This window comes from Fonsecaea multimorphosa (genome assembly GCF_000836435.1).
Source record: "Fonsecaea multimorphosa CBS 102226 unplaced genomic scaffold supercont1.19, whole genome shotgun sequence".
In the NCBI taxonomy this organism is placed as follows: Eukaryota; Fungi; Ascomycota; class Eurotiomycetes; order Chaetothyriales; family Herpotrichiellaceae; genus Fonsecaea; species Fonsecaea multimorphosa.
This window is the reverse complement of record NW_015971653.1, coordinates 270,276-291,435: the sequence shown is the minus strand read 5'-3', so window position 1 is coordinate 291,435 and position 21,160 is coordinate 270,276. Positions and strand designations below refer to the sequence as shown.

The window sequence follows — 21,160 nt, the reverse complement described above, 5'->3', positions numbered from 1 at the left end:
CCCAGACAATCTTACGCAAATCTCAGCGTGAACAGCCTTTAGCTTCAGTTGTAGTCCTGGGTCATCTCTGTAACTCCTCACAAGCAACGGTTATGACAAGGCTGCCTCGTCCCGGAGAGTGCCAAGCCAGGCGGCGATGCCGTAACTCCGCCCGCACTGTTTCTCTACTACTGAACGTCACTATATTTTCCTCTCACTACCCCACCACCCATTTCTCACCATTGTTACCATTGCGACCAGTGTTCACAACCACTTAAGTCCGGTTCCCACTTACCGTACGTGCTTGAATAGTGTGGCAAAGAACCTAAAAGATCCGAGCCCTCTGGCCAACAGCCACCACCCGCTTCCACGCCACCGTTTGCTCCAGAGCCTCCCCGCAAACCTCGACAAAACCTGCACACGACTTTATGTCGCCGCCTCTAAATCGTGAACGCTTCATATCCTTGAGAACCATCCCCCAACACAACCACCATTGCAATGGCGCCTAAGAAGAAGGGCGGCAAGAAGCAGGTTGACGATTGGGAGAACGAGCTGGGTGAAACCGTCGATCCCATAGCCCAGGCTACCGAAGATGCAAAGCAGGCAGAGGCAGAGAATGAAGCGGAAGAAGAAATGAACGGTGGTGCCGGTGGTGGTGGTTTGATGGCAGCTTTGCGCAAGAACAAAGACAGGCGTGCAAAGAAAGGCAAACCCGTCAATGATTTCGTTGAAGGCGAAGATGCAGATGGTGTTGCCCCGCCCGAGCCTGAGAATGACCTGGCTGCCAAAGCACCCACTGAAGCAACCTTTGAGGAGGATGACGACGTCTTTGCAGGCAATGCGCACAAGAAGACCAAGGGAGGCAAGAAGCAACAAGAAAGGACCGAGTCGCCTGCTCCCGTGGATGATGGCGAAGACGCTGGCGAGGGTGGTGGAGTGAAGTCTAAGAAGGAGAAAGAGCGAGAGAAGAAGGAACGCGAGAAACAGAGAAAGAAAGAACAGGTAACGAAGGCGTATCTACCCAGGTTGCTGCAAGGCTAACAGTAAATAGGCTGCAAAGAAAAAGACTGTCGCCCCAGCACCAGGTCCCAAGGTCGAGGAAGCTAAGCCCGCTGTGCCCGAAAAAGTCGAAGCACCCGTCGCCGCACCAGAGAAAGACGACAAGTCCGGGAAGAAAAAGAAGATTCCCGCACACCTCGCTGCTATCCAAAAGCAGCAAGAGGCTCTTGCTAGACAAAGAGAAGAGGAGGCCAGAATAGCAGCCGCGGAAAAGGCCGCTGAAGAAGAGCGTCTACGCCAGGAAGCCGAAGAAGAGAAAAAGAAAGCCGAGGCAAGACAACGAAAGAAGGAAAAGGAGAAGGAGAAGAAAGAGCAATTGAAGAAAGAAGGCAAGCTCCTCTCGGAGGCCGACAAGAAGAGGAAGCAGCAACAAGATCTTCGCCTCAAGCAACTGCTTGATTCTGGTGTCAAGGTTGCAGGTTTGACCGAAGGTGTCGAAGAAAAGAAGAAACCTGCAGTCGACAAGAAGCGGAAAGGTCCAAAGAAGGAAGAAATTGACCTCGAGGCTGCTGCTGAACGAGCGAGACAAGAGGCCGAAGCAGCCGAAGCAGAACGCCAACGTCTGGCCAAGGAAGCCGAAGAAGCGGCGGCAGCGGCCGCTGCAGCAGAAGCAGAGGCTGCGAAGCAGGAAGAGTCTTCGGATCTCGACGATTGGGAGAAGGCTGCTGATGAAGAGATTAAGGACAGTTGGGATGCCGAGTCAAGTGACGAAGAAAAAGCCGACGGCGAGGCCAAGGCAGCTGCGAACGGAAGCGCTTCAAAGACCCCCGCCACGACTGGCGCCAATGGGTCGGTGACCAAATCGACTACTACATCGAGCCTGGCGATGCGAGATTCAGGGCCCCCGCCAAAGGAGAGGCCCATCGAATCCGATACGGAATCAGAAGAGGAGTCATCCTCCGAAGAGGAAGGCACTGCAACCCAGCGAGCGCTGGCAAAGAAGAAAGCAGAAGCAGCTGCCAGGAGAGCAAAAGCTCACGAAGAAGCCCTTGCTGCTCGGTCTAAAGACAACCTTCGCTCACCTATCTGTTGTATTCTGGGTCACGTCGATACTGGTAAAACGAAGCTTTTGGATAAAATTCGACAGACCAACGTGCAGGAAGGCGAAGCAGGTGGTATCACTCAGCAGATCGGTGCGACCTACTTCCCCGTGGACGCTCTGAAACAGAAGACAGCTGTTGTCAACAAAGATGGCAAATTTGAGTTCAAAGTGCCTGGACTGTTGGTCATTGATACTCCTGGTCACGAATCTTTCTCCAACCTTCGTTCCCGCGGGTCGTCGCTCTGCAACATCGCCATCTTGGTGGTCGATATTATGCACGGCTTGGAGCCCCAGACGCTGGAGTCTATGAAATTGCTTCGTGACCGCAAGACACCGTTTATTGTGGCTCTCAACAAGATTGACCGTCTGTATGGCTGGAAGAAAATCGACAACAATGGCTTCCAGGACAGTCTCGCTTTCCAGTCCAAGGGGGTGGTTGCCGAGTTTGAGAGTCGACTTGCCGAGACCAAGCTCGCCTTTGCAAAGGAGGGATTCAACTCCGAGGTCTTCTACGAAAACAAGGACATGCGGCGGTATGTGTCACTAGTGCCCACTTCGGCGCATACAGGCGAAGGCATTCCGGATCTGCTCAAGCTCCTGGTGTCGTTGACCCAGGAACGGATGACGTCCAGCCTGATGTATTTGTCCGAGGTGGAATGTACGGTCCTTGAAGTCAAAGTGATTGAGGGTCTCGGTACCACGATTGACGTGGTATTGTCGAACGGAGTGCTTCACGAAGGGGATCGGATTGTGCTGTGTGGCACCGACGGGCCGATTGCCACCAATATCAGGGCGCTCCTCACCCCTGCTCCGCTCAAGGAGCTGCGCCTCAAGTCTCAATATGTGCACAACAAAGAATGCAAAGCGGCTCTGGGTGTCAAGATCGCGGCAAATGATCTGGAAAAGGCCATTGCGGGTTCGCGGTTGCTCGTTGTCGGACCTGAGGACGACGAGGAGGACTTGATGGACGACGTGATGGCGGATCTGGCAAGCCTCCTCAGCAAGATATCCAAAGACAACCGGGGTGTCAGCGTCCAAGCTTCTACTCTGGGGTCTTTGGAGGCGTTGTTAGAATTCCTCAAGCAGAGCAAGATCCCTGTTGCCAACATCGCCATTGGGCCGGTGTACAAGCGAGACGTCATGATGGCGGGCACCATGCTGGAGAAGGCGAAGGAATATGCGGTGATGCTTTGCTTCGACGTCAAAGTCGACAAGGAGGCACAGCAGTACGCGGACGAAAACGGCATCAAGATCTTTACCGCCGATATCATCTATCACTTATTCGACGCCTTCACAAAGCACATGGAGGAATTGCGAGAAAAGAAAAAGGAAGAGAGCAAGATGCATGCTGTCTTCCCGTGTGTGCTTAGCCCTATCCAGGTCTTCAACAAGAAGGATCCGATCGTGGTGGGCGTGGACGTTGTTGAGGGCAGCTTGCGGCCATTGACGCCAATTGCGGTAGTAAAGACAAACCCGGTCACAGGCGTCAAGGAAATCATTACCTTGGGCAGAGTGTAAGTGAACAAAGGTTTCCCGCGGCGAGATACAGGAACAGAGGACTGACATTGACACAGGTCATCGATTGAGCGCGAACACAAGACCATTCCCATCTGCAAAAAGGGGCAGCCGTCCGTGGCAGTGAAGATTGAAGGACCCAATCAGCCCATGTATGGACGACAGCTGGAAGACAAGGATACTCTATACTCTCTGATTTCTCGCAAGTCAATCGACACACTGAAGGAGTTCTATCGAGATGAGGTGACGAAGGATGAATGGGCGCTGCTGAAGAAGCTCAAACCAACATTCGATATTCCTTAGACGACGGAGCATGAGATGACAGTATATGACAAAGTGCAAGAAGGGCGTTTGGAGGTCTGAAGAAAAGCATGATGGGACTTGCATTTTGGGCTGGACATGTTAGTATGAGTGAGGGCATGGCCACTGGCGGAGTCTTGGACTTGATATTACAGCTGAACCGTGCTAGAGTGTTTGTGTCTGCTCTCTCTTTTGATCAAGTCTTTTGTTATTGGTCCTGACGCTCCACGATCATGCTGTGGCTACCTAGGTATGTATTAGTGGTTGAATAGAGTAATATCTCTCAAGCTTGGTTTACGGATCATGGCGATAAAATACGGTACTGCGTATCATTCCACGGGAGCCGCTTGACCCGAGAATGATTGGCTGATAGGCGGGAAGCTAGGTACCTGGGTACATAGCGAGAGTACCGAGTAGGTACGAGGTACTACAGTACTAGGTGGGTGCTGGGCAGTGTTGCCATCCGGGAGGCCGTGAACCGATGAGCAGATTGAGGGCAGATTGAATCGTGCAACGGGTCCGCGCCCAATAAGAATAACGGAAAGAGCCATTGGCCGACTAGAGCAAATTCGGGCGGTGAGAAGCCCAAGTCCCAAGTCCCCAAGTCCCCAAGGCCCAGAATTTCCGATTGAAAAACGCCTGCAGACAAAACCCCCATCTTTGACTGCGGTTATCGTCGTGGTCCGACTTTGACACGACGTCTACAGCCCTTTCAAGAGGAGGATTGAGACGAGTAGTTGACATCGTCGCCCTCGTCATACGCTGCTGCCCTGCTGCAAGGCACAGTGCCCCCATTCGATCGGCCTTCGACGCACCCATTTGCCGCGGCTCCCCCTCAAGCACCCAACCAATACGCCATGGACGCCCTCGCGAATGCCACAAGCTTTACCTCTCCTCTCGCCAATGCAGACCTCAAGCTTCAGGCCGCCAATGCCTCGGGCGTCGTGGGAAGAGTGTTGGCGCAGCTTAATGTTTGGACTGTGCTTTTGACCATTCTCCTACTATTGGTTACCTACGATCAATGTGAGTCGCTTGGCTACGACGAAATCAGTTTTGCGCGAGGATTGACCATTTGTACAGGTAGCTATCAATGGCGGAAGCATGGCATTGTCGGCCCGGCCTGGAAAATGCCCTTCATGGGCCCCTTTCTCGAATCCATGCGGCCCGACTTTAAGAGGTACAAGGAGAAATGGGAGAGCGCAGAGTTGAGCTGCGTGTCGGTTTTCCACAAGTATGCAGGATTCACCCTTCACGGGACTGGGCCCAGGTGCTAACCACTATCTTGCCAGATTCGTGGTCATTACGGGCACCCGAGATATGTCGCGCAAAGTTTTCAACTCGCCGGGCTTCGTCAAACCCACCGTCGTTGATGTCGCCCCGAAACTCCTTCGTCCCACCAACTGGGTCTTCTTGGACGGAAAAGCCCACGTCGAGTATCGCAAGGGATTGAATGGGCTGTTCACGCGTCAAGCGTTGGAGATGTATTTGCCCGGTCAAGAGGAGGTCTACAGCAAGTATTTCAAGAACTTCCTTGAAATGTCCAAGGAAAACAACATGAAAGCTAAGCCCTGGATGCCCGTCTTCCGAGAACTCATGTGCGCCGTGTCGTGCAGAACCTTTGTTGGACACTATATGAGCGATAAAGTGGTCAAGAAGATCGCCCACGACTACTACTTGATCACCGCTGCCTTGGAGCTCGTCAACTTCCCCATCATTATTCCCTTCACCAAAACCTGGTATGGGAAGAAAGCGGCGGACATGGTGCTGGACGAATTCGCAAAGTGTGCGGCCAAAGCCAAAGTGCGCATGGCGGCCGGCGGCCACATCACATGTATTCTAGATGCATGGGTCAAGCAGATACAGGATTCCACCAGGTACCGAGAGCGCATCGAACGGGGCGAGAAAGTGGACGACTCGGAGAAGCCACCTCAATTACTTCGGGAATTCACCGATTTCGAGATTTCCATGACCGTCTTCACCTTCCTTTTCGCATCGCAAGACGCCACCTCGAGCGCTTGCACTTGGCTGTTCCAGATTATGGCTGATCGACCAGAGATCCTGGACAAGGTCAGAGAGGAGAATCTCCAGCTCCGAGGCGGCGACCGCAACAAGCCGTTCGACATGGATATGCTGGAATCGATGGTTTGGACAAGAGCCGTGGTCAAAGAGACGTTGCGATATCGTCCTCCAGTCATTCTGGTGCCTTATGTTGCTAAGAAGGATTTCCCCGTCACCGAAGACTACACTCTAAAGAAAGGCTCCATGATCATTCCCTCAATCTGGCCAGCCACCCACGACCCCGAAGCATATCCCAACCCAGACAGCTTCGAGCCCGAGCGATGGATTACCGGGGATGCCGACAAGCAGGTCAAGAACTGGCTGGTCTTTGGCACCGGGCCTCATTACTGCCTGGGGCAAACGTACGCTCAGCTGAACCTGATGGCCATGATTGGAAAAGCCAGCATCTTGTTGGATTGGGTGCACGAACCCACGCCCATCAGTGAGGACATTGAGGTTTTTGCGACCATTTTCCCTCAAGTAAGTCCAACGCCGTTATTGAAATGTTCAAATTGCTGACGTTGACGGCAGGATCATTGCAAGCTGCTCTTCACCGAGCGGGCATAAAGTACTGGGTTGTGATTGTTTTGCGTTTCAGCGATAGACTTTGCTGCTCAGGCAGGTGCGTCGGCAATACTGTACATATACAGCCGGTAAAGTGTCCACGGCAAGCAGCAGAACTAGAGCCTCATTGCAGCGTTCTTTCGGGGTGTTGAACTGCTCCTTGGCTGCAACTGTCGAGGGACGGCAGTTTGGAATAGGGGTTGTTGATGCGCCTAAAGAGGTGGGTGGTCTTAGATGTAAGAGAAAGTATGAGTGGCTGTACATAGGTATCCGGGGACGCGAGCGAGCTTGGATAGCCTGCGTTCTCAATAGCAGTCGAAGACGAACCCTGCAAATACTGATGGACGGACGGAGTCTATCAAGATCTTTGACCCTTTCGCTTTGATGAAATCTGACATGTAATACAACAGACACAAGTATCCCACATGTATACCTCGTATAGGTATGGTATGCTATGTGCATCGACACCAAGGGACCAAGGAGACCAGAGAACAACATCCTCAACTGAGGTTACAGAGCAGTACTGCCAGTCGGCCACTCGAGCATGCGTGTATGCATTCGGTTGCCATGTGTCTTTCGAGTGTCTACTTTGCACGGATATCTATACTTGTATAGATATACATAATATCCCTGGGACGGATCCATCTTTCGGGGCCCATCCACCTTACCACCGTTTTTCTGTGTGCTTTCGGCACATTAACACATCCCCCCAAGTGAATCGGTGATCACACGCTCGCTTTCTCACCGTACAGGATGCCCTCGACGTACTCGGCAATGGCCAAGGCGCTGGTCAAGCCGGGCGACTCGATGCCCAAGAGGTTGACGAAGCCGGGAAAGCCTTGTTCCTCGGTGATGTAGAAATCCACAAAGCCCTTGCCGTCCTTGCCGTAGGTGCTGCTGGTCCCGGGGCCCAGCTTGGGCCGGATGCCGCAGTAGTCGAGGTCGATGGCCGAGGCGTCGATGGAGGGCAGATAGGTTCTGATCACGTCGATGGCCGCGGACAGCCGGGCCGGGTTGGGCGAGAGGTCGTGCGGCGAGTCGACCCATTCCACGTCCGGGCCGAAGCGGATCCGGCCGGAAATGTCCAGCGTCAGGTGCGTGCCTAGTCCGCCCAGGCCGGGAATGGGCGCTGGGTACAGGAGTGTCGTGGGTTTCGGGTGTGGTGCGGAGTAGGAGAAATAGGAGCCCTTGGCGTAGTAAGGCTTGCGGTGTCGCTCCGGTGGCAGGAGCAGGTTGGACACGTCGATGGCGGCGAGACCGGCTGAGTTGATGACCGTTTCGGCCGTGATGGTGTCTTCGCCGCCGGTGCCGTCGCGGGAGCGTGTCGTGATGGCGTATCCCACGGGGGTTTGTTCGCCATTTCTGGATGAGGAGGAAGAGGAAGGTAATAAAGGCTCGATCTTCTCCACGATCGTGTGCAGCACTTCCTCTCCGCCGCGCTCGTCAAACGATCCCTCCAGGTACGCCATGAAGGCGTGCGAGTCGATGATGCCCGTGGTGGGCGACTCGAGCACGCCGGCCTCGGCGCGCACGTCCGGTTCGCGGGTCTCGATGTCCCTGCGCGACAGGAAATGCGTGGGCACCCCGTCGATGGAGCGGGTGAAGTCGTGCAGGGCCTCGAGCTCGGCCATCTGCACCGCGTCCTGCGCGATGATCCACTTCTTGGTGCGTCGGTGCGGGATCCCTCGCGCCTCGCACAGCTCGTAGAGCATCTGTCTGCCCCGGACGCAGAGTTTTGTCTTGAGCGAGTCCGGCCCGTAGTATAAGCCCGCGTGGATCACCTCCGAGTTGCGGCTGCTCGTCTCCGTCCCCACGGCGCCGTGCCGCTCGATCAGGATCGTCGACGTGCCTGTCCGCGACGCTAGTTGCCGCGCAATTGCGAGCCCAACGGCGCCTGCTCCGATGACCTGTACTCGTGATCAGTGTCTGCTAAGGAACTATGGTTGGCTAAAGCTCGTACAGCATGAGTAAAGTCCACGTTGAGCGGTCTGGTCGTGGAGAATGTTCTTCTCCCGAAAGCGCCGCTAGAGAGCACCTTGGCCGCTGTGCGAGCGATAGGCGATGGCATGGCGGCTGCTCCTCTGATTTTCAACTCAGGTTGGTTGTCCTACTGTGTCGTCTATATTAGATCGGGTATTGGTTTGATTGACGTCAACTGCGCCGACAGTGATGATGCAGTTGCAGGAGGCTTACTTGACACCATCTGCCGATGGCGGACAACGAGCTTTCTTACTCTGGCATTCCCTTGATGTCAAGGTCAGCGAGTCATTTGAGCCGCTACCTCCCTCTCACACTTGACTTCACTTGTCGATAACAACGGCGAACGTCACGGGGAGCGTATCAAGACCAGTGGCAATGCCAACAACCACGAACTCCAGGAAGAAGAGCGATAGGGTTTCAAGACGGCGTGCACAACTGGGTCTGGACAGGACAATGACGATAATATACAGATTTCCTGATAGAGAGAGTTGACTGTAACGACGACAACATCATCGATGTGTAACCGCGAGAAACAAGGCATAGCGCCGTCGATAAGCGAGATGATGTCGGACTTGATATCCGAGGGGCAATCCCATGGTGAAGCTCATCAGCCACCATTCTTCATATATCGACAACCTATGCCTGGAGCTTCAGATGCAATGTCCACATCCGCGCTCAGCCCTGATCTCTTCTCGCCAGCATATGAAGATTCGCCAAATACGACCAGAGCTGAGACGAAGGCTGACAGACTGGCTCCTGCGCACGGCGCGTCACTAGAGGGTACAGACTAGGTTCTTGCTTGTCAGCTTCTATATTCCATCCCGGAGTTCCTGTGATGTGTATGCCTGAACGGGGATAGATGCAAGATGTTCTCTCCGTGTTGGACAGAAGGTACCAGGCCAGTCCGCTGAAGACATGTTGTATCGCATATCACCGTCTCGGCCTGACGCGATCGCTTCTCCAGGTTGCGCCATATCAGCCTTCCTCCAATGGGATCCCCTCTCCCTCTGCAGGAAGAAGTGTACACTCACGTGGAGATCAGTGCCATAGACTGAGCCCCCGATGACTATCGGCTCAAGTCGTGTCACGCAATGAGGGGGTTCAGGACGATTACAACTGCAAAAAGGGTGCTTGCCGTGCGCCTGGGTGAGGATCTGATCACTAACCGAGATTCCGCCTTCTTGTATATTTGGACGGTGGGTAGTGCTATCTTTCTGCTTTGTCTCACAAGAGTTCCTTCTCAAAGACCGTTTCTCCCCTTTCTTGTTCTCTACACGGATACTTTCAGGCGTCCGCTCCCGCTGCAATGGCACACCTCGAAGCCCGCAAACACGTTTCCCCGGACTCGGGCTTCCCAATCACCTTGCACCCGGGATTCAATGCAAAGATCAAGGACTGGGTACCACCAGAGCCTCTTCGCGAGGAGTTTAGCCCCCAAAAAGACCGTGCGTTGTTCGCCGACCCGGAAAAGAAGGCACTCTTCTCCGTCGCGAGGCGCGTGGACTTGACCGAATCCATCGGCACGCTGCTGGAGAACGTGCAACTCTCGCAGCTGGACGAGAAGCAGCTCGACGAACTCGCCTTGCTGGTCACCGAGAGGGGCGTGGTGTTTTTCCGAGACCAGGACCTCACGACCGAGGGACAGTACAAGCTCTTTGAACATTACGGTATAAATACCCTCAAACGGACGGCCGGTGCGGGTCTTGTGGGTGTTTGTTTATGATACTGAGAGGTCTGTTTTCGTAGGGACACTTGACCGACATCCAGCTCAAAAGGTACGTCCGGTGGCTGACTTGTAGACACACTCAATATCGTTGCTGACACTGCATTCAACCAGGATCAAAAGGTAGCACCGCTTCATGGTGGTCATGCCACGAATATCATCGGCTAAAGAGATTTTAGCATTTGGTGATTAAAGGCAGCCAGGAGGACCACCGTGAGATGTTGAAGTACACTCCTTGGGTGCGTAAAGCCATCTTGCTTCCTTGTCCCCTATGCGTCGGGTTGGAACTGACGGCTTGCAGCCCTCAGGAGACTGGCACGCCGACACATCCTTTGAGATCAACCGTGAGTCACCCATTCCTTCTTGTCCCCCACGAAGCTTTCTGATTCGCACATATGGACCTGTCCGACTGATATTCGTTGGTAATAGCTCCATCGTACTCGCTGTTGCGGATGGAAGAGCACCCGAAAGTCGGAGGCGACACTGCATGGGTATGTCGAACGGCCTTATTCTTCATATCCCATGAGAAAACGGTGACCATTCTCATTTACCACGGTGACCACAGATCTCGCAGTACGGCACATACGACGCCCTGAGCAAAGCCATGCAGAGGTTCGTCGACGGGCTGCACGCCGTCCACACTTCGAGGCTGCAATGTCAGTTTCCCCCTTGCCCAAAGTCGAGTTGTCGTCGCCTTTTAGGGCTGGATAGGTTGAAATGAATCAACAACTCACATTATCCAAAACAGACGACACGATCCTCGACCTCTGGGGCGTCGGTCCAAACCGCCCGCCCATCGACACCCACCACCCAGCCGTCCGCACACACCCTGTCACGGGCCTGAAAGCGCTCAACGTGAACGTCGGCTTCGTGACCGGTTTCGCCGAACTCAACAAGAAGGAGTCAGGTATCTTATCTTTCCTTCTTCCGGCCCTCTCTCGCTCTCTCTTTCTCGCCCTTTCTTTGGATGTCGCTTACAATTTACACAGACAAACTGCTCGAGTTCTTCGAATACCATCTGCATTCCGCCGACGACCACTCTGTGCGCTGGAAATGGGCCGTTGGCAGCGTGGCCATGTGGGATAACAGGTATGTAGCCTACCTCCGTAAAGGGATTGCCGCCAGCGGTACCATCCTCCTGCTATATATACTCACACCTGATTCTAATCACTGACTCGCGCGTCTCGGGATGAAATGATAGATGTACCGCCCACCGCGTCATCCCCGGAACGTACGACAGTCCCAGGAAGGGGATCCGGACGACTGTCTTTGGCGAGAAGCGTAAGCTCGTGACTCTCCTTTCTCTTTCCCCGTCGCATTTCCCCGTCTTTCCATCCCCTACAAACCTATGCACCACATCCGTCCACACAAAAGAAAGCCAGCCCTGTCAGCTAGAGAGGATCATATTTTTCACTATTCCTTACCACCCCCCAATCCCCGAATCCCCTCGATACGCACCCTCCGTAATCCACTCCGGGGATACACTAATATACTACAATAGCCTATTTCGACCCTGCAAGCCAGAGCCGTCTCGAACGCCAGCAGCAGCAGCGTGCCCAAAACGCGACGCAAAACGGTGCCGCAGGTGGTGCTACGACGAATGGGAATGGAGTAGGCGACGCTCAAACTCTGAGCACGCCTGCGTGAAGGAAGGATGGAAAAAGACCGAACCCCTTCTCCTGTGAAAGGTGACGGAAATCCCCGGGGTACAGCTACATATATGTCCATGGGGACGTAGGGGCGCGGAGATTCCACCGAAGCAACTCACTGAACACTGGTTGTAGATCAAGAGATTTAAGGGATCAAAAGGGGACGAAAGCAAAGACAGAAGAACTGACCAAGGGGGAATGGGGGAAGGTGGCGGCGGCGGGAGCAGCAGGGCCGGAAAGAAGGAGGGCCATTTCCGTACGAGTATATATCCCACGATGATGGATGATGGGTCTGCATTTGGATAGGGCGGTAGAACGATCACTTTACACTGCTAGATAACAATGGAAGTGAGGCGGTAACGTATCAAGGAGCAGAACAAGCACATGATGGGCATTAGCCCCGATTCAATCAATGCACGGGGGTGGCAACAATTGACATTATGTAGAACCTAGCTAGAACACCTGCCTAGAGAGCAAATTCTACCGACGGGCCAACCCAGGCTCTACTTCATCCCCTGTTCCCCCTTGTACTTGTTCATGCCGTGCTTGATGAAGGGCGCCTCCATCAGCCTGTCCCAATTGTGCACGGTCTCAGCCTGGAGGATGGAGACCTTCATCTCCAGCAGAGCGCGCTCCTTCATCTCGGCCTCGTAGGCGGCCACGGCCTCGGTCAACGACGCCTTCTTCTCGCCAGCGCACAACCCGCCGAGCTCGTCGACCAGTTTCGCCGCGTCCTCGAGCGCGTTGTTCAGTCCCTGGCCGCGGAACGGCGGGATCGCGTGCGCCGCGTCCCCCGCGAGCGTCACGCTCGGCCACAGCGGCGACTGCGACCAGTCCATGTCGGGCTTCCACACGACGGTCCGGTCCGTGGGGAAGACCAGGTCCTCGGGCAGTTGCTTGCCGATCGTGGCCCACGGTTCGGCGTACTGGGACACCCGGTCGCGCCAGAACTTCAGCCGCGACGCCTGGTCCGGGAGATCTTCTGGTCTGGGGCTGCCGGGCCAGGACAGCAGGTTCTGGAAGAGCCACGTCTCGGGCTTGTCCGGGTCGGTGACGTCCTGGATCGAGTTCCACCACGTGAAGTTGTCCGGGTGATAGCTGTGCTTGAAGATCGGGTGGATGGACCGCAAGTACTCGGCCGTTTCCTTGGGGAAGGTGCAGCTGATGTTGAACATTTGAATGTCCATGTATTCCTCCTTGGCCAGCTCTTCGCCGACGAGGAACTTGCGCACCGTCGAATGCGCTCCGTCGCAACCCACTAGGAGAGAACCAGATGCGCTGGTTCCGTCTTCGAAGACGGCTGTCACGCACTCCTCCTTACCCGAGTCAACTGTCACAGACGCCAACCTCTTACCATACTGGATTGGATTTGCCTTAATCAGTTTTGCCAGGCCCAGAAAAATCTCCCACGGGGAATTTTTTTCTTACCTGGACATCGATCCCCTGGCTCAGGAACTTCCTCAGCTTCTTTCGGGACACTCGCCTGGGGTCGATGCCCTGCATCTCAAAGAGCTTCTCGCCCGTCGCGCCATTGTAGATGGGCAGCGACGTGATTTTGCCCTTGAAGAACGGGTCACAGCAGATGTTCTCGTCGATCCGGGCCACCATGTCCGGCGGAAGGAATTTGGACAGATACTCAGCTCCCCAGTGCAAGGTCATCCCCCACTCTCGAGCGCGGTTCTGATAGGTGGTGTGGTCCTCCCGCTCATAGACGGTGCATGGGATGCCGCCCTAGGACCCAATTGTTGGCTTTGGGTGAGGATGAATGGGAGAAGAAGGTGGTCCAATACCTGTTTCAGGCCCTGTGCCAGGAGCAACCCGGTAGATCCTCAGGGAAACCCTTAGCGAGCCTGTCCGAGTGGGTGTGAAGTGCAAGAGAGATGTCGTACATACCTGCGCCTATCACCATTACCTTCAGCGGCGTTGCGGAGGCCATGGTTTGCGTGTTTCTGATTGTTAGGGAAATGGTTGGATTTCTTCCGAGGTGGATGGTTTTAGAGACCTGACAAGTAGTCGTCTTGTCTCAAGCTCGCCACTGACATGTCAGTCTGATGCTGTCGACAAGAGTTATTCTGTACTTTTGAGGAGGACTGGCCAATGTGGCTCGAAGCTTATCATCTCGCTTGCTGCCCATGCACAAGAGGCAGGCGTCGTGATGCCGAGTTCGCTCTCGTGCATGGCAAGGCGTCAAGTATGTGGGACTCGAGGTCAGGATTCCAAACGTGGATGGCTCCTATTCACTGTGACGCGTGAGATGTGGATAGAGATTCCCGCGGGTGATGGCCAGGATGCAGTCCCACGCGCCACTAATGCTTCCCGCCGACTCCGCAGTCGTATTGCGTCGATGCTTGCTCGCCTATGAGAGCCGCGGCTTCTGTGATGAGGATCGCTCTACCCCTTGTAACTAAATCTCAAGCTGAAACTAAGTCAAAGGCATCGACAACCGGGTGGAGCAGAGGTGATGATTTGTGTGGCTTGCTGCCCATCTCAAAAGTACATCGGATGACTTTGGCAATCCTCAAGAATACCCCCGAGCCAGGACGTTCTGAAAACAGGGTCAAGATGGCTGGCAATGAGCCTGCGCAGATCGCGTTAGATGAGGATGAAGGAGTATCTGAGCTGTCAGTGCCAAATCCACGCCGCAACTCGATGGCCGGGTCCTAACATGTCCTCTCCACAGTGACGACGGCGAGACGACGGCATCCGTCCGTTCCAGCGTTTTGCAAAACAAGGAACAGTATGGAAGACGATACCACGCATACAAGGACGGGTCATACCATCGACCAAACGACGAGGTGCGTAACACTGTCCGAAGCCTCTTTGGACCTGCTTAACGGTCATCCCGGCAGGCCGAACTCGATCGTCTGGATATAGCCCACGCTCTCTTTGCAATCATCAACAAGGACCGACTGCATCTCGCTCCGCTGGAGCCTGACCTCGGCCGTGTCCTAGACCTCGGCGCCGGCACGGGAACCTGGGCCATCGAGTTCGCCGATGTGTATCCCTCAGCTGTGGTGGTTGGCGTGGACATCAGTCCCACCATGCCCAAGATCGTCCCGCCCAATGTCCAGTTCGAGATTGACGATGTCCAGGATCCGTGGACGTACAGTAAGCAGGCCGACTACATCCACTGCCGGTACATGGTCGGGTCGATATCGGACTGGCCCAGGTTGATGCGGCAATGCTATGATAATCTCAATCCGGGCGGCTGGGTCGAGTTTCAGGATTTCGACATTGACTACTATTCTCAGGACGGGTCGTTGACGGAAGAGCACGCCCTGAGACGCTGGCTCCTGCTTTGCAGCGAGGCGGCCGCCAAAATCGGTAGAACATTGCACGTTGGCAGGCGTCTTGAGCAGTGGGCTAAAGAGGCAGGCTTCATCAATGTCCAGGTGGTCAAGGTTCCCGTCCCCATCGGTCCCTGGCCGAAGGACAAGAGACTGAAGCGAATGGGCTTGGTCAACTGGACGCAGATCTTTGAAGGCCTCCAGGCCGTGAGCCTGAGATTGTTCCTCAACGTGCTGGGATGGACCCAACAGGAGCTGGAATCGCTGCTGGTCGAGGTCCGACAGGACATGAAGAACAGAGAGATCCACGCGCTGTACGACGTGTAAGTATCCACACTGTAATTGCACCGTTGGAGGTCTGCATTGACACTTGGCAAGGTATACGGTCATCGGTCAGAAACCAACGAGCCAGGCACGACAAGCTCACTAACCCACGACAAGCTGTTGAGGGGGTAGAAGAGCAACCGAACAGAGGGAACCAGACCCAAGAAGACCTGATAAGGTTGGATAACCGGTATTAACCCGGTGCACCACTTACCAGCAAGGTGCTTTTCCATACAGCGCCATGGCCACTGCCGCGGAAGGCTTTTGATGAGCTTGGTACTATGTGAGCCAATGTAGAATCAATTTGAGGAACCGGGGCTCCGGTACCATGGTATCGAACGCCCATCTGGCCGTCTGAAACAAAGACATTCGCCGAATCCCACGACATACAGTCAGAACACGACATGTCCACGATCAACGCGTGCAATATCTGCAAAGGATCCTCAATCACGGAGAAATCCACCCAGGGACATGCACAAACAGAGCGTCATGTTATCATTGAATTAGGAGACCCCTGGACAGGACCAAAGCAGATGGACTCGGGGGTTTAAAGGTGTCCACCTCATTGGCGTGCCATCTCTGCTGTCTGGCTTCATGGCGAGTGCGGAAGGATCATTCTGATGATTGTGGTCTTCGCTGGACGGGAAGCGGGTGGACACTGAACAGATAGATGGAACAGAAGGGAAGATAACAGACAGACAGTGCACTGACGTCGTCGTCGTCGTTGTCGTCGCGACCCAGCGAGAAAGTAGCCTTGCACAAAGTTCACCGGAGGGCGGGACCTCGGCGGCCCGATTCGGCAACTCAACTAGGTAATTACTAGGTAGATAGAAGCCCATGGTCTTACAAGTCTATGAAGCCGGTGAAGTTTAAAGGCGCGCCATTGGTGACGGACGGTAAGATATCGTGTACGATGCTGGGAGGCGGTGGTGGGGTGGTAGGTAAAGGTAATGACGGTGTCTGTGTACCTCTATACACATCCTAGGTATACATGCACGATGCCCGTTGAGTATCATCTCTACAGAGTGTGACTAATTGTACTCGCTCGACCCAGGTCAAAGAATCTATCGATACTCAACCAATGTGCTATATGAATTAGTTTCGCTTTTTACCCAGAAAATTACACATGATATAATAGATCCGATATGATCTGACGTGATGAGACAGCTGCCCTTACTTACTTCCTTGCTGTGCAAAGCTCCATACAAAATAAACAACCCGGGTCTTAGGACGGTTTTGGGAGGGGGTGTTGGTTGCAGACATTCTGTGGTGAAAGTGACCACGTTGGTCGAGACACGAGGGCCCGAAAGACGAATTTTCCATCCCCTTGGTATCTCGCGAGACCAAGAAGAGCATGCTTTCCTCGAAAGACGCACGTATCGTTCTCAGCTACCCCACTTCCTGGGGGCCTGCCACAGACTCGTCGCTTCTCTTCCCTTTCAGCCATGCCATGTTGAATCGATTTAATCCCTCTTCTCACGAATCTCCCTCGGCACGACACCCACATTCCTCTCATAATCCTCCTGCACCACATCGAGATTGAACTCCGCCTCACCCACCAACCTCTTCGTCTCTGCCAACAGATCCGCCAGATCCTCATTGAGCATCGTCGTGCAGACCTGCATGACCGCAAAAGCCGAATACCCCGGTTCGCAAATGTGTTTCGTATCCAGGATGCTGCTGTCGAGGCTCGAGAGCATTTCGTCAATGTGGAATCTCTCGGGAGGTTTCAGGTACGGCGGCAGGGGTTTGCCGGAGCCGATGGAGCCGGAGAGGATGGCGAGGAGGGATGTGACGGAATGGGAGGTGAGTTCGAGGGAGGAGATGAGCTGGGTGAAGTCCGTGAGCCATTTGCCGTCCTGGTTGTCGGTGGAGACGACGCTGTTGCGCCCGTCCAGGTGCCCGACCGCGACTTCGTCGGGGATTTCTTTGAAGGTCTTGGTGGTCCAGGCGATCATGGCTGTGAAGCGGAGGATGCTTTGGAAGTATTAGTAAGTGAAAGTCATTCAAGCGCCTGAGGGTTGGTGACTTACTTCTCGGTATGGGCGAGCATCCTCTCGTAAGTCTCCTTGGGGAATCGGCCTCCAAACGTAGGCTCCCATCGGATGAACTTGAGATGATTCTTCATCGCCTGGATGAGAATCAAATTCTTGGCAAAGAGTTTTGTGCGCGCCTTCTCCAGCCTCCGGAGGGGGCTCTTCTTGTCCTTGACGTCCCCCTCCATCCCCTTCAGGCGCAACGACACCGACTTGTGCGAGGAGCTGTAGTACTGACCGAGCAGATACAGCGTGTTCCCCAAGTCTCTCCGCATCTCGCTTCGCGCCGTGGTCACGCTGGGGAAGTAGGTCATCAAGCAAGCGACGCCCACGCCACCGAGCACGCATGCAAGCCGATAAGGCGCCAGCTCGTACACGGGGTGGAAAATCTGGCCGTTGGATTCGGAAACAGCGAGACCGACTTGCTTGACTTGCAGCTCGTACGCCACGATCAACACCACCGTGATCATCCCGATCATGGGAATCACAGGGTCGTTGGGTTTCGTGACCATGAGATAGTGGTACAGGAAGATGGTCAGGCTCATAAAGACAATGACGCCCGCCGTGTCGCCGTCCACGATGTACCAATCGATATACGACAAGACCATGGCCAAGAAGGTGCCAAAGATCCTCACAAATTGTCCGTACATTCCCGATCCCGCGGTTTGGGTCATGCTGATGGCGACCATGATGGCGCCCCAGATGATGCGCTGCTTGATGTAGAATTGCTGCGAGTTTCTCAGGAAGGCCGTGACCGCGATGATCATGGTCCCCGTGGCGACCTTGAAGCCGAACCAGGATTCCTTGGAGCCGAAAAGCCGGGGAATCAGGCGGAAGTAGTCGGTCAGTTTCTCCCACCACGTCACGGGCGGGAGGTGCTCAGGGTCTCGGTTGACACCCAGAGCATCGCCCAGATACACTGTCGGCGTGCCGCTGCGGTAGCTGTATGCCGTGTAATCCAGATTGCTGTCTTCGCGGGTGATGATTGCCCATGCCCACTTCTTCCACTGCTTTGCGCTCGGGTATAGAAACCGTTTCTTTCTCATAGTGCCGTCTTCGACTTTGGAGTCGGCGAACCGCACCAGGTCGAGGATCCCGATTGCCGTTGTTACAACGCAGTATTCGAGCTTGAAAAGATCAGCGTGGCTGTTCATAAACATGGGTGAATACGTACGTCAAGCAGAAGGTATAGTTGAGATGTATGTCGCTTGTGCGAAGACCGTGCAGTAGTCTCAGCGGTTTCGTTTGCGCGACACCATTCTTTTAGAGGTCCCTCTCGTACAGCCAAGAAATTGTCGATGGTCTTTTCCAGGTACTTCGCAAACCCTTTTCCCTCTGGAGACTCGGCTGCTCTCGCCTCAAGGTCGGCTTTGGTTGTGAACACTGGCTTTTTGGTGATTTGCAGGGTCAACCATGCATAGTCGAGCCCTTCGATCATTGCCCGCCACAGCAGTTTGTAGGCTCCGTCAATTTGGCCAAATAACGAACTCCACCGCTCTTTCTCCTCGCCATTCAATTCTCGATCTGAAATCTCGGAGTTGTTACCGTCCTTGAAGGCCTTGATCGACGTCCATCCTCCTTGCTTTTCGACCCGATCATTGACCTGAATCACCGTCTCCAGGCCAACGATTGGGATCAAAATGTTCCTCAGCAGTTTTGTGATGCTCGAGTAGTCCTTGCCAGCTAATTTCCCAAAGACAACCTCACGTTTGACATAGCGCATCTCCGACTGCATCTTGATCTGGCATTCGGTGGCAGCCGCAGTGAGTGCTCGCCATTTGTCAGCTTCGGGCCAGGAGGTCAACCGTTCAACGGGCTCGCCTCCTTCACTGTCGCTTTCCAAGCTGGTCGGTCTGCTTCCATTAGTCCAGTCACGAGACGGCAAAGAGATCAGTAGTGCTGCTTTAGCATCAATGACGCCTTTGAGGATGTGGAGGTACTCGGTCAGGATCAGTGTTACGAGATCTCGTGACGTGAGAGGTAACACCACAAAGTGGACGGCGAATGCGAGCCCGAAGCCGACCCAAAAGGTATCGAGGAGTCGTTTTACTGCAATCCCACAGAATCAATGCACGTCCTTCCGAGAAGACAACCAATACCTACCTAAATTTTTGGCCTGTTCCATTTCCGGGAAGATGGTACCGTATACAGCTGTGATGTTGATAAATATACCAAAAACGATCAGAGGCAGGAAATATTGCGGTCGAAAAGCGCGAAACCTGGGCTAGGCTATCAGCATAGCCGCGTGGGGCTAGAAGACGTCCGATGAAAGCAGCACGTACGTGTTGTAAGCCCAGAGCCAAAAGAAAAACCACACAGCGAGGCATGCGCTTGCCGCTGCGTTGTAGGGCACAACTTCAGCTCCGGGGACAGGTCCATTGCTCCGCTGCTCCGCCGACAGATGGGTCGTGTTTTTCCGAGCTTTGATCGCAGTCCACATGTAGAGAAGGGATATTGCCGCGGCGAAGCAAGTCAAGAACTAGTTACCAGTGAGCACAGCAAACCTCAAGGGGGAAGTCCGACATCGTACACCAGTGACGAAGAAATTCTGCAGAAATCTGGCTCGGGGCAGGATGGGAACGACGAAGAGTGACATGATAGGGATGAGGTAGCCGATTGTTGAGTAGTGGTCTGCGACGCTAGCATCTTGATATCTGGCCGGGGTGAGTTTCTGTGGACGTATTTACTTTCCAAGGCAACGTACATGGAGAGGCCAATTGCTGGTGCGACAGCTCCTCTAGTACAGAACCGTTAGCATGAGACCCAAAGATGTGGTCGAGTCTGTAGGCACGTTGCCGTGCTGTGGCACAGTCGTGTGAACGGGATGCGGCATTGTCCCCCGCAAGACTTACTTGAACATCAACAATACAATTGGGAGATTGATCTTCAACCCTAGCTTGTCGGTGAGCCTCTTCAGCAGTGAGGGTTTCTTTGAGGTGGCCATCGTGCCGATTTCAGGATCTTGACGGAGTTTGAAGCACGGCAATGCAAAAGCTAGAATCCTCCACAAGCAAAGGCCGAAAAAGAAGCGGGATCACCGCAGCATTGGGAAATATACAATCCAGGGACTTGCAGCTGCTTCAATTCCTATCGCAGGTCCTTGCCTCCAGTATAGAGACACGCAGCAAGTAAACAAAGGTCGGGACACAGGAGACGCGTTGGAGCTGAACCTCACAGCGGAAAAGGCTCAAGCAAGTATCAGGCGAACATCAGGACACAGGCTGCTGAAGAAGACCAAATGGAATTGAGCACTAATGGCCGCCGCCCAGCGCCCTGTCAAAGCGAGGGGATGCATGTGCATCAGTAAGCCATGGCCTAAGCCCCGATGAGATACCGGATTGGGACACATCTCGGACGAGGCTGAAATCCACACACAATTGGGAAAGCGCAGCATCTTGGCCGCAGCAAAGTTTGATGTGATTCTCCGCAGAGCTTGCGGCACCCGTTAATCTTACCTCGACGCTTGGATTCTGAAGCTGGACGTCTGGTCTTTGATTGTCCATGCCAAGGGGGATGGAAAACGTAGGCCGAGTGCCAGGGAGTGTTCCGTAAGCAAAGCCCAAGGCTCTCGATTGAACCTTTTGCATTATTGAGATTAGCGCAGCCAAGGCCATTGCAGGTGCCTTGTGGGTGTCTGGGGAGCC

At 54.2% G+C, this 21,160-nt stretch overlaps 7 protein-coding genes across 7 annotated transcripts; 4 read left to right on the top strand and 3 right to left on the bottom strand.

The window, feature by feature from the left end:
• Positions 1–477: 477 nt before the first annotated feature.
• On the top strand, positions 478–3,898 carry Z520_08485 (uncharacterized protein; the record flags this gene model as incomplete). Its single annotated transcript, XM_016778981.1, has 4 exons — positions 478–981; positions 1,031–1,831; positions 1,892–3,594; positions 3,655–3,898. The coding sequence occupies 4 exons, from the start codon at positions 478–480 to the stop codon at positions 3,896–3,898; spliced, it is 3,252 nt and encodes a 1,083-aa protein (XP_016629900.1).
• An 854-nt stretch (positions 3,899–4,752) lies between these two features.
• Z520_08484 (uncharacterized protein) lies at positions 4,753–6,520 on the top strand (the record flags this gene model as incomplete). The annotated part of the gene is made up of 4 exons (XM_016778980.1): positions 4,753–4,918; positions 4,976–5,126; positions 5,185–6,433; positions 6,485–6,520. The coding sequence occupies 4 exons, from the start codon at positions 4,753–4,755 to the stop codon at positions 6,518–6,520; spliced, it is 1,602 nt and encodes a 533-aa protein (XP_016629899.1).
• Positions 6,521–7,242: 722 nt separating this feature from the next.
• Positions 7,243–8,585, bottom strand: Z520_08483 (uncharacterized protein; the record flags this gene model as incomplete). The annotated part of the gene is made up of 2 exons (XM_016778979.1): positions 7,243–8,424; positions 8,478–8,585. 2 exons carry the CDS (start codon positions 8,583–8,585, stop codon positions 7,243–7,245), a joined length of 1,290 nt encoding a protein of 429 aa, XP_016629898.1.
• Positions 8,586–9,803: 1,218 nt separating this feature from the next.
• Z520_08482 (uncharacterized protein) lies at positions 9,804–11,867 on the top strand (the record flags this gene model as incomplete). The annotated part of the gene is made up of 10 exons (XM_016778978.1): positions 9,804–10,164; positions 10,244–10,281; positions 10,400–10,459; positions 10,522–10,564; positions 10,650–10,711; positions 10,786–10,876; positions 10,969–11,127; positions 11,210–11,309; positions 11,422–11,501; positions 11,722–11,867. 10 exons carry the CDS (start codon positions 9,804–9,806, stop codon positions 11,865–11,867), a joined length of 1,140 nt encoding a protein of 379 aa, XP_016629897.1.
• Positions 11,868–12,372: 505 nt separating this feature from the next.
• Positions 12,373–13,805, bottom strand: Z520_08481 (uncharacterized protein; the record flags this gene model as incomplete). Its single annotated transcript, XM_016778977.1, has 4 exons — positions 12,373–13,227; positions 13,298–13,600; positions 13,660–13,697; positions 13,763–13,805. The coding sequence occupies 4 exons, from the start codon at positions 13,803–13,805 to the stop codon at positions 12,373–12,375; spliced, it is 1,239 nt and encodes a 412-aa protein (XP_016629896.1).
• Positions 13,806–14,431: 626 nt separating this feature from the next.
• On the top strand, positions 14,432–15,483 carry Z520_08480 (uncharacterized protein; the record flags this gene model as incomplete). Its single annotated transcript, XM_016778976.1, has 3 exons — positions 14,432–14,490; positions 14,550–14,664; positions 14,719–15,483. The coding sequence occupies 3 exons, from the start codon at positions 14,432–14,434 to the stop codon at positions 15,481–15,483; spliced, it is 939 nt and encodes a 312-aa protein (XP_016629895.1).
• A 1,460-nt stretch (positions 15,484–16,943) lies between these two features.
• Z520_08479 (uncharacterized protein) lies at positions 16,944–20,460 on the bottom strand (the record flags this gene model as incomplete). The annotated part of the gene is made up of 8 exons (XM_016778975.1): positions 16,944–17,457; positions 17,514–18,643; positions 18,691–19,565; positions 19,620–19,735; positions 19,799–19,995; positions 20,047–20,170; positions 20,221–20,253; positions 20,375–20,460. 8 exons carry the CDS (start codon positions 20,458–20,460, stop codon positions 16,944–16,946), a joined length of 3,075 nt encoding a protein of 1,024 aa, XP_016629894.1.
• Positions 20,461–21,160: the final 700 nt, after the last annotated feature.